The sequence below is a fragment of the Vulpes vulpes genome, chromosome 12 (genome assembly GCF_048418805.1).
Source record: "Vulpes vulpes isolate BD-2025 chromosome 12, VulVul3, whole genome shotgun sequence".
In the NCBI taxonomy this organism is placed as follows: domain Eukaryota; kingdom Metazoa; phylum Chordata; class Mammalia; order Carnivora; family Canidae; genus Vulpes; species Vulpes vulpes.
Genome location: NC_132791.1, coordinates 100,237,831 through 100,250,267, shown reverse-complemented (window position 1 = coordinate 100,250,267; position 12,437 = coordinate 100,237,831). Strand labels below are relative to the sequence as shown.

Sequence of the window (12,437 nt, the reverse complement as noted above, 5' to 3'; positions counted from 1 at the left end):
AATTTAAATGAAATTTTAAAATAATGAAAAATAAAGAATATAACGACTTCAGAAAAAATAAAAGTCTGCCTCTAGAGAGCAAATGTGCAAATTAAGCCTAAAGTAGAAATTATATCGAGAAAATAAAAAAGACAACAAAAAAACTTGGTCAGCATTTCATGGTACTTATTAGGCCGGCCCTGTGTGTATTACAGCTGCGCTGTTTGGAAGACACTAAAGCAGGGTAAGCAATAAATACACTCAAATGAGTAGATGCTTATAAGATCAAAATTATTGGGTGATAAACAAAGATGTGTGGGGAATAACTGCAGGCGAAAGATGACCTTGGAGCCAAAGTTCCACGTAGGCACATCCCCCGTAGCAGGAGCACCGGCGCCACAGAACTTCTAGCCCTGACAATGCCAGGTGCTGTGTGCAGGAAAAATGATACAGACAAAACCTGGGGGGTGGGTAAGAGGGTGCAGCCAAGTCTTGTACATCCCACAAACCAGTGTTCAAGTTACGGTTTTACCAATGTAGCGGAGGAAAGGATGCACAGCCTACGTACAGATGCCTGAAGAAGAATCTTGGGGACAAAAAACAACAAACCTCCAAACATTTAAAATTCTAAAAAAAAAAAAAATAATAATAATAATGACTAAGCCTCTTAATTACTGACAAATTCAGAATCCGTCTTTTGTTTCCCCAGTTAAAGCTTCTGTAACTGGCTACCCCCGTTCGCAAAGGGAGCTCTTCTTCCAACTGTGAGGATGCAGGAGAAACTGAACAGATCGTTAACAAACATGAGAGAAAAACCATTTCTGGAACACTATGACAGAAAACTTGTTTAATTCGGAGAAAAGAGGAAATTTATTCTCAAAAGTTGCTGAAGCTGCCTGCTACAGAACAATAATGAAACAATCCTAGTTTTAAAAGAGTAAAAAGCTGCAGTGTAGAGATCATCAAACGTCCTCTAAAAGAAAACAAACTATTAATCTTTCACAATTTGCTCTTAACAAGTTGAAAGACTTGATTTTTTTCCAACCGATAATGAAGTCAGGAATCTACAGAAAATGCTCATTCCACCTCGCACTCCGAACCACTTCCAGGAAACCTTGTCAGGTGCCGGCCAAACCCTCCTGAACCCTCCAGAACTTCCTGACTCAAGCTGGGCCAGTGTCCCCGACTTTCAATGCAAATGGCAGTGAGTCTGCTCAGCAAGCCCGGCCCAAGGCAGAGGCAGCCGGCCTGCGGCTGGGGGGGCCGGGCTGGGGGGCCAGGCTGGGGGGAGCAGACTGGGGGGCCAGGCCCACAAAGGTGCCGTCTTTACCCATCTTCGGGCCTCCTGCAGCAAGCGGGCTCCTCGCACGCCGCTGAACACACTTCCCCACCACCCCGGCCCCTCCAGCCACCCCCTGGGCCCCCTCCCCCTCTGGCCACCCTCGGCCACCCCCCGACCCCCTGGCCACCCCCAGCTGCCCCAGTCCCCCTGTCCCCCCCGCCCCCCGCTCCGCACAGCACAGGCGGCTTGGGGACCCTGTCTCACGGGCACACGCAGAACCTCAGCCTGGAGCCAGGGCCACCAGGACAGAATTACAAACTCCCCACAAATTAGACCTATGTCAACAGATAAAAGCGTTCTTTTTGATCTTCTCTCTATACTTAAAGTTCCTACCGGGGCACTTCCTCCATTTAAAGAGAATCATTTAATCCGAATTAAGCAAAGGGGGAGATATTCAACGTACTCCCGTTGACCTCACTCCACTTGTGAGGGTGTCACGATTGTCCCAAGCAGGTTCCAAGCAGGAATTCTGGTGCATTTTAACAGCATTCAGAACAGTAGGTAAAAGAGGAAATGGGGGATCCCTGGGTGGCCCAGCGGTTTAGCGCCGCCTTCAGCCCAGGGCGTGACCCCAGGGTCCTGGGATCGAGTCCCACGTCCGGCTCCCTGCATGGAGCCCGCTTCTCCCTCTGCCTGTGTCTCTGCCTCTCTCTCTCTGTCTCTCATGAATAAATAAATAAAATATTTTTAAAAAAAAGAGGAAATGGGCTTTAAAAGCAAGACCACAGGTGTGAGCCACAAGCAGTATTTATTTAGTAGCCAGCACCAGCCACATAGGCAAGAACCAGGTATTTGTAACAAGCTGGGGAGGCAAGTATCAAAACTATTTATGCTTTTACTAGAGCATCCTATTTTTTTGTGATTATATATAGATCTAAATAGAGAAAACGTGCTTAGAATATGTGAGCAACAGAATTATTACACAAGGATAGAACACAGAATTAAAATATTTGTAGTGCGTATTTTACAACTACCAGTTAACGCTAGCGTTCAACGCGTGCTTGACAAGCATCATCAAACATGTGTTCTCTCTTCAGGACAGGGGACGTGGATGAGACATGAAACGGCTCCCAGCTGCAGGAAGCCTCCTTCCAGATGGATAGTAAGCCAAGGCAGTGGAAAACCACCAGCTGCTGGGATAAAGAAACTGGGGGGAAAAGTCCTTTTCAAATAAGCCTCTGATTTAACCAAGATAAGCCACTCATTAATTGTAAGGTGAATTGAATCTAGTACAAAATAGGAGAAACAGGATCTTCATCAATTCTTTCCTACGATGTTTAGCGGCTGTTATTTTACAAATGAATGCTATGCTGTTAGAAGTCCTAGGTCACTGACTTGGTTTTATTTTTTTTAAAGATTTTATTTATTCCTGAGACACACAGAGAGGCAGAGACACACAGGGAGAAGCAGGCTCCATGCAGGGGGCCCGACGTGGGACTCGATCCCGGGACCCTGGGGTCACGCCCTGGGCTGGAGGTAGATGCTCCACCGCTGAGCCCCCCGGGCGTCCCAGGCCACTAACTTTAAAACATTACTTAAATTAGGAGTATTCATTACTAGTCTTAATTTTAATTTGGCAGTTACAATTGCCTTTTCAAATTAGATCAAAAACAAATCTACGATCCTTATATAAAAACCTGTAGATCCACACTCAGGTAATTAACGCTGCTTGTATGAATTCATACTATTCACAAACAACAGTGATGACTTCTGATGGAATGCACTGTAAATCCAATTCATGGTGTTCTGAACATCACCTGGGTTTCTTCTCTTTCTGAGAAAAGGACAAAGCGGAGAGGTGCACGGATGCCACTGTGCTGCAGAGAGGTTTTCTCCAGCAGTCTGACGCCAGCACTTCCACTTCTGTCTTCCATACCTCCTTACAGCTTATAAATCTCAAAGCAAGTGAATAAAATCCCATCAGAAGCATTTTTGTCTTCTAAAGCCAATCTAAAAAATAGTCACAACAACAACAACAAAAAACAAGGGAGCAGATAGAGCTGGGGCTGTGTCTCAGGAAGAGCAGGTGGGCATCCAAGCACTATTTCCTATCTGAAGCGGCTGCAGGGGCGCCTTTCCTGGGTTTCTTTGTAAATAAACTTCTACTAACCTGGATTCATACTGTTATTATCAGCATTCAGAAGAGAAACGGTTCTCTAAATCTCCGGAAAACACATTTCATAAAAGGACCGTCCTTATGTACAACCTCATTGTAACAACTTGAAAAGAAACATTATGATTTTATTAAAACATTTAATATAGGTATAACAACACATTTTTACTGTCTTTTTGACCATGGAAATATTTTTGTAGTTCCATAGAAAATTTGACGAATCTGCTGCTGATTTCCTACAGAGACTGCAATTTATTTATTTTTTTTTTTAGGTTTTTTTAATTACTGTTTTTTGAGACTGCAATTTAATCTAGGGTACAGGAAGTTTTCTTAACCCTACATTATAAAAGTACCAGAATTATATTTATTAACTCCACTAATTAAAAGTGTATACACACACATATTAATGTACACAAAGGTCAGGCTATATTTTTTAAATATCATGAAAAATAGTTTAGTTACACTATGTAAGTTCAGAAAATTGAACATGACCTATAAAATATATAAGCTTGAGTTGAAAATATAGCCTTTTATATCTTAAGATCATCAGATAGACAAATATTTTTATTTCCGCAAGTAAGTAATAATCTGCTCAGTGTCTGGAAAAATTTAAAGAGTAGCTATTTAGCACAGCACCTCTATTCTTAACATTTTCTCTTCCGTAGTAGATCCACACTGTGATGATTCAGAATAAGCCTTTCCGGTGCGACACACCATCCCTTAAGTTTCCAAAGAGCACCTGAGCCACACGTAAGCGTATTTTCTTCTGTGGTGTGAATATTTTAAGGAGCCTATTGCTTCTTAAGCCATTGCTCCTATTGTGCCCCTTTTTCCAAATGTCCATTCGGGAAGTCCTAATTAAGGACACGTCTCCAAGAAGGCAGTAATTGCTCCAGGAACAGGCTGACGCCTTTTCCCCTGAGTTATTAGACACCAGCCGGTATGTATTTTAAGAGTCAGACTCATTTTCAAAACAACAACAACAAAAACACCTTTGAAGCCTACCTTTAAACATCCTGTTTGAGACTGTCCGTAGGGGGCTCAGCAAAGGCCTTTCCTGACAGGAAACCTGAAAACTGAGTCTAATTTTGGACCTATTTCATAGGAATTTTAAGAGAGGATTGACACTTCTTACAAGGCGGTAATACAAGTTTTCTGTGTGTGACGATTCAGGTCAGAGGGCTGCGGTGGACACGGGCAGGCAGCAAAACCGTTAGCCAGCTCAGGCCGGGAAGGAAGGAGAAACGGGCCAAGCCTTCCCTTGGTGTTTCAGCTCCGATGAGTGTTTTGAATGCTACTCTTTTTCCGGTTCCGCCCCCCCCCCCCCATCTTTGTCTCCTCTTAGAAAAACCAAAAGACCACGTCTGGGCTACAGAGGCAGGTCACGGAAGAGTAGTGAGGAGTATTTGGGGATGAACGTCAAAGTGTTCCTTAAGGTACGACGGTAACAACAGGAGTTCTGTGCTCCAGAACTTATCCTCTGGAAGGCACCGTCTACTAGGTCCAGCACATGTCATTACTAGAAAAACTGGGATCCAAAGAAAGATCTAGGGGATCCCCGAGGGGCTCAGTGGTTGAGCGTCTGCCTTCGGCCCAGGGTGTGACCCCGGAGTCCTGGGATCGAGTTCCGCGTCGGGCTCCCTGCATGGAACCTGCTTCTCCCTGTGCCTGGGTCTCTGCCTCTCTCTGTGTCTCTCAGGAATAAATACATATAATCTTAAAAAAAAAAAAAAAAGTGTATTGTTAAGGAAAGCATCCCCATTCTCTAAAAAAAAAAAAAAAAAAAAAAGATCTAACGCAGTGTTCCTAAGAATATCAACCTATGACCTAATGACCTAGCTGTGCCAAGAAATAATTTATATACAAAAGAATCTTGGAAAAAAGGTGGTTTTTTTAACGTAGGATTGCTGTCTCTGAAAATCTATCATCATCTTTGCTTATGAGATTTTCTCTGAAGACCACAAGACTAAATACAATTGACATTTTTTTCTCAAACAGCTGTGTAAAGACTTTAGGACTTCAAAAATACACTTGTATGTTAATTACAATTCTTAAATTCATGCATAAAGACCAACCAACTTTACTTAAGAAGACATCAAGAAACCTTTTCCTGTCTGAAATACTTATCGCCTAACTATTTAAAATTGTATTTTATTTCACAGGACTGTCTCGGTGCTTAACCATTGTTCTGTAGCCTGGGGGTTTGCTCAAACAACTACAACCAGCGTTAAAAGTCCAAGTACAGATATTCTAATAGAGGGACTTGACAATTCAGTCTTTAGATTTAGAATGCAACGAGGTTTCCTCTAGAAAAAAAGGATCCTAGGGGGATCCCAGGGGGGCTCAGCGGTTTGGCGCCTGCCTTAAGTCCAGGGCGTGACCCCGGGGTCCTGGGATCGAGTCCCATATCGGGCTCCCTGCGAGGAGCCTGCTTCTCCCTCTGCCTGGGTCTCTGTCTCTCATGAATAAATAGATAAAATCGTTAAAAAAAGAAAAGAAAAGAAAGAAAAGAAAAGAAAAGAAAAGAAAAAAAGAAAAGAAAAGAAAAGAAAAGAAAAGAAAAGAAAAGAAAAGAAAAGAAAAAAGGATCCTGAGAATACCGGAATAAAAACAGTGAAAGTTCGCAGTGAAGCGGCAGGTGGAACTGAAGCACTGCCTCATCCTGTTCGTCGTCTTCATAAATCCCGCATCTTGTTGCACCTGCTCCCACACCTGCACCTGGAGAACTTGCCGACGGCCTCCCCGGCCTCCCTGGTGGAGGAGCGTGGCCCGTGGGAGGTCCAGGGATCAAGTCCCGCGTCAGGCTCCCTGCATGGAGCCTGCTTCTCCCTCTGCCTGCATCTCTGCCTCAATCTGTGTGTCTCCCATAAATAAATAAATAAATAAAATCTTAAAAAAAAAAAAAAAAGAAAAAATAGGTGAGACACACAGGAGGTTAGTTTACCATATTTATTTTCCAAAATGAAATCATAAAAGCTCATTCTGATATGAGCTCAGAGAACACACCAATTTTCCAGGTAAAAGGCTTTTCTATGTTAGGATTATCTATGCTGTTCCTATTAGTAGTATTTGGGGACAATAAAAAATGGCTGGTAGGCATGTTCTCCTGGATGTCAACCAAAAATCAAAATGTAACCTGTGAATGTGTAACTAATATATTTAGGAAACTTACATTGTGCGGTGTATGAAATCTGTGGAGTAAATTCAAAGAGCTGTAAACTGTTATTTTTTTTACTTCCTAATCAGAAAGACCAACTGAAGAAAATAACTTTAAGTCGAGCTCAATCATCCCTAACAAATATTCATTCTTTTCGTTATTTCCTAAGTGATGAGCAAGTTCTGCAGCAAGTGTGTGGTCAGTGAATTGAAAAGGGAGGGCTCCAGTTAAACGTTAGGTTTCATCATGTTTTTCCCAGACATCTGATTTTAAATAGTTCTGGATGAATACAGATAGCAGGACATAACATCAAGACGGCGGGGAAGCAATCCATGAGGTAGAAAGCGTGTGCCCATTTACCGTCAAGAAAGATTCAGGCCATAGGCAATGAATAGTGGCCATCAGGTATCTCAGGTATGGATGCGACAAGAAGACATACGAAATTTCATGGTACTGCTGCAATTTCTTTTCTTTTTTTTTTTTTTTTTAAGATTTTATCTATTTATTCACAAGAGACACAGAGAAAGGCAGAGACCCAGGCAGAGGGAGAAGCAGGCTCCATGCAGGGAGCCCGATGTGGGTCTCGATCCTGGGACCCCGGGGTCACGCCCTGAGCCCGAGGCAGATGCTCACCCGCTGAGCCACCCAGGGATCCCTAGTTTTCCAATTTCAAATAGTCTCTATGTTGTCTTCATAAATTACACACATTCCAAATATTCAAATATTTTCATGACCAATTACAGAGTCACATTGTGTCTTCTTAGCATAAGTAGGAAAACCGTTTGTTAGACCACGCAGCCTCCTTTAACCTGGAGAATGGCACTGCTGTGCCCATGACCTGCTTAGTGAAGCGGGGAGCAGGTGACGTTTACGAGCACCTTCTAGGCATCCGGGCTACGCCGCGCCTCTTCATCTGGATAACAGATATTCACCACGTAAGCTCAATGCAAATACTGTCTCCTCTACAAAACTTCCTTGGACCTCTGACCTCCCCCTGAACGGCCTCGAGTAGATTTCTATACGCCCTGCTCCACGAACCTTTCATAATCATCGCCACGTGAGTCTTCTCCCACCAGACCACACAGCACGTCTGTCCTGCTCACCGGGCCCTAGCACAGCACGTGGTGCCCGGATTAGGGACCCAGACCCTGCCTGATTCACCTGCGAGCTTCAACAATGCTGAGGCCTGGACCCCGAGATTCTAAAATAATCAGTAGGAATGAAGTGGAGGCCAGGAATTGACGGTCTTTAAAAATACCCGGGGGATTCTGATGGGCAGTTAAGGTTGAGAGTCCTAATAACATAGAGATCCGTACGGCCCTCTAAACATTCCTAAAGACCAGACTGTGCGTATCCGTGAGGTCATTTTCACCTGCGACGCCTACTAAGTAATTAACGACATTAACGGGAAGCTTGATGTGCTGTTAATAAAAAAGATATTTGGATTTTCCTCAATATCAAGAAGAGAAAAGAAAAAAATCATGGCTGGAAAGTACTCAAAATCAAGCCAACTAATTCATGACGAAACCTGTTACCAATAAGTAGTTGTAAGCTCTCCATTTGCTGCCTTCTGTGCCAGGACTGTCCTTCCGTGACTGCACTTGCTTCTGGAAGCCTTGTCTTGGAAGCATCCCCCGGCCTTATGCTGCGTACGCATCTGGCACCTCACGCTGCTGAAACTGCACCTCCCGAGGTCACCAACAGTCGCCTGAGTGCTAAATCTAAAGAGACATCATCTTATTCACCTTAAAATGCTGCTGATCACGCATCTCCTCTGGCTTTGTGACACTGCACCCCCCGGTTCCCTCCTACTGGCCCCGTAGGTACTGCCCCCCACGATTCTGTCCTAATGTTTCTATTTGCTCCACCTTCTCGGGTGAATGCATCAAGTGTCGGGACCATCTATACACAGATCACACCCAAATCTCTTGCTCTTCAAATTCAAGATACGTTTGGGAATCTTCCCTTGCAGGTCAGACAAGTCCAAATCGAGACTGTCCAAGCAAAAGGAAAAAAATGATTTTCTGCTCTGTGTTCCCCAACTCAACGGTGCCATCATCCCAACTAGTTGCTGGGGTCGGGGATCTGGGGGTCACCCATGACCCCTTCTTCCTCCCTATTCCTCAATCAAGTCCTATCAATTCCAGTTTCTGAACAGCTCTGGAATCTGTCTCTGCTCCACATCCACCACCCTTGTGTGAAGCAGCCCGGCAGCCTGCACACCAGCTTCTCTGATCCACCCCTGCTCCCTCTCATCCTCACTCCATGGAAGCCAGAGCTGTCTTTTAAAAATTAAGTCTCGATGGGTCTTTACCCATCTTAAGGGTCTTCAGACCCTTAATCGCAGCCCAGGGTCCTCTGCATCAAGTCCAAAGCCCTTCAAGCGGCTACACGTTCCATGCAAGACCTGGTGCCCAGTGCCCAAAGCCTCCACTCTTGCCACTCTGGGCACAATGTCAGACACAGCGAGTTTAGGGGACGCCTCTTCCCTGCGGCCCTGTGCACATTCTACTTTCTCTTCCTGGAACGGTCGTGGCCTCTTTCCTCTATTTAACTGGCTGACACACATACCCTTCCGTCTTCAGACAGCGACTGCCTGCAGGTGGAGTGTCACTTCTGTGACCCCAGAACCCTGCATCTGACGCTGCTCCTAGTGCTACCCTGGCAGCAGGAACGTCCAGGCTCAGGAAGCACCACCGTAGCCTCCTTGTCCACCGCACTTTGCGCATCTGCTCCCGCCCAGCTATTTTGTAAGGCGCCCGTGGGCCAGGCCATGTGCCATAGGGACCGCTGCGCCCTTGGCACCGCCATGGCAGCGGGCACTGCGTACACCCAGTATCTGTGGGATGACAAAATCACACAAGTAAAGGTTGATAAACCTGCGTGTGAATGCAGCTGTGCCTTCTTCCTTTAAGCTTATTTCTGAGCCTTTGCAAAAGTCGTTCCTTTTTTCAGACTGGAGTCATCCCAGCGGGCTGCTTCTCATTCGTCTAGCTCCTCGCGAACTCGCAGCCTTCTCTGAGACACCTGCCCACACAGACCGTCGAACGCGTTCCCCTCGGTTCTCCTCTCTCAAAATGCTGTGACCTTCCTATCACTTGTCAACCACCTTGCATTCGGTTACCTCAGTGTGTTTCACACCGCCCGGGAGGGACTATGCCTGCGGGTGCACCACTGTCCGTCTGCACTTGGCGCGACACCTGGCGCCTGCAGGGGTTCGACTCGTATTTGATGAACAGGAGTAGACCGCTATCGTTTATGGAAGACTAATGTTTCTACACCGTGTTACTTCCCATCGAAGTTTAACTATTTCCCTTTTTTTAAAGATGTTATTTATTTATGTATTTGAGAGAGTGAATGAGAGAGAGGGAGCGGGGGGGGGGGAGCAGGAGGGAGAAGCAGACGCCCCACTGAGCGGGGGCCCCAACGTGAGCGAGATGTGAGTGACCACAGGACCCGGGGATTACGACCTGAGCCGAAGGCAGGTGCTTAAGCAGCCCAGCCACCCAGGAGCCCCCAAGTTTGACTATTTCTTAAGTGAAATCTGTGTCGACCATAAAACAGGTCTATCAGGAGAGTTCTCTCCCTTCCCTTTTATTCACTCAGCTGAAATGCTAACCAGCAGCAAAAACAAAAACAAAACAAAACAGACAAAAAACAAGTAGAGATGTCATGAAAATTAATCATTAAGCATTTCCACTATTGTCCTTAAGCGGACAGTAAGGAGAAGCACAATGCCCTGGAAGAGACGCGGCCTTGCCTTTCAGATCCTGTACGTATCCCTCCTTGCAGCTGTGCATGAGCTGAAGGATCCACCTGTGCTGGGCCCCGATACACTGCCAAGCAGGGTCTCCCGGCGCATGAAGGTCAGACAGGTACCTGGAAAAGCAAAGCAAAGGCTGACCACGTGGGCTTCCTCTGTGCAGCCATGATTAAGGACCAAAGGAAAGCTAGCGTATTTTTAAGTCATCGCTTTTTTTTTTAAAGAAAATCTAGAATTTCATCAATTAATAAAGCACTTGTGAACACTGGTCCTCAACACTTAATTTGAACTGAAATATATTCAAATTTATTTTCATGCAATTAACAAATAAACCCTTTAAAAAAAAAAAAATAAGGCCGTTTTAAAAAGACCGCCAAGAAGACAAAGACAAGCTGCGATGATCCTAAACACTCAGTGAGAACTAGTCTCTGTATGTACATTCAGCTCGGAGTGGTTCTCCGTCACTGCAAACAGCAGTGGGAGCCAGCAGAGGACACCCGGTGACCTTCTTGATCTCACTAGTCTTCTCTCCCCGCTGGCCCGAGGGCGGCCACCAGGCAGTGGGTCACGACCTTCGTGACCTGTGTGATCTCCCAGGGTAAGCACTTAGCTCTCAACTCCTCCTGGGAAAAATCTCTCTCTAGAAAATACAGTACAGGTGAGCATTTCTTTTAGGTTTTAAATAGTTCTTCAAATATGCAAAGTCTTCTTTGTGCTTAAAATATCCAAACTCGGATTAAGAATTGAAATACATTTCAGTTGAACAATTTCTGACAAATATCATTCAAGATCTGGGCCTCAGCCCTCGGGAGACACATAAACATCGGGTGTTCCCCATCATGCACGGGGGAGGTGGTCCAAGACCTCCAGCGGGCGCCCAGACCCCGGCAGCACGGAGTCCTACGTGGCAGGTTGGTCCCGTACACACATGCCTACGGTGACGTCTGATGTACAATTAGGCGCAGGAGAGATAAACAACGAAACCAATAAAAAAAACAGATGTAATGTATGATACATGGCACTTGAGGTCAGGGGAATGTGGTCTCTTTCTCACTTACTGTCCTGTCCTCATTCCCTGTTCCTCTGAGGACAGGAGATGGTGAAATACCCGTGTGATGAGGCGAAGGGACGGGACGATGGAGGCAGCAGGTGCAGCCCTGGGCTACAGCGGACCTTCCGACTACACGTCACACGGAGGATCACCTGCTTCCCAACTGCAGTTCACTACAGGTAACTGGACCCGTGCAAAACACCCCAGAGATGGCGGGGGGCGGGGGGGGGAGCCTACTCCTGCAATAACTTAAATCCAATTAAATCAACTCCAAAAGCTGAATTTATTGTCTTGAAATTACTCTTAAACCATAAGCTGTCTGTTGTCTTGGGGTTAAGCATTCTTGTCCAATAATAAATGTTAATTAATGGTTACAAGCTGTGACCTGTAGCCACATTCTCATCACTGAGGGATGCACCAGATGCTTCGCTCCCACGTTCCTCCAGGACTACTAGGTATTTCCTTACTCACAGGCATCTCAATGAGCAGCTAATTAGACGAGAAACATTTTATAATAAGTCAGCAATAAATGAAATGTTGAGACCTCTGACGTCACACTTAGGAACTCTCTACCCTGACCTTTACAAGCTAATGCAGACAGTCTGGGCTCTGGGCACAGCTGGGCATTTCATCATCCTACAAAAGGGCCCCTCAGGGACGCCCGGGGGGCTCAGTGGTGGAGCATCTGCCTTAGGCTCGGGGCGTGACCCTGGGGTCCCGGGATCGAGTCCCGCATCAGGGTCCCTGCAGGGAGCCTGCTTCTCCCTCTGCCTGTGTCTCTGCCTCTCTCTCTGTGTCTCTCATGGATAAATAAATAAATCTTAAAAGGAAAAAAAAAAGGGAGGGCCCTTAAACAGTGGGGGCTCACCTGGTACAGGGCTGCCTGGAGGTCGGCCCAGCAGCTGGCCCTCTACCCTTCCCTGACTGCTGCAGGCAGCACACAGGCTGTGGCTGTGCTGAGAACAGGACGAATCAGTTAACAGGACCCCGGGACGGCAACTACAACCTAACAACATAGTTAGCCTGGCATCG

General features: G+C 45.8%; 1 protein-coding gene across 15 annotated transcripts in view; it reads right to left on the bottom strand.

Annotated features, from left to right (window-relative positions):
* EXOC2 (exocyst complex component 2) overlaps positions 1 to 12,437 on the bottom strand; it is a 214,910-nt gene that overhangs the window by 112,049 nt on the left and 90,424 nt on the right. For all 15 annotated transcript variants that reach the window (XM_072729245.1, XM_072729255.1, XM_072729259.1 and 12 more), the window contains one exon: positions 10,352 to 10,470. In XM_072729245.1, the coding sequence (XP_072585346.1) occupies positions 10,352 to 10,470 (119 nt within the window). The remainder of the gene's footprint in view (positions 1 to 10,351; positions 10,471 to 12,437) is intronic.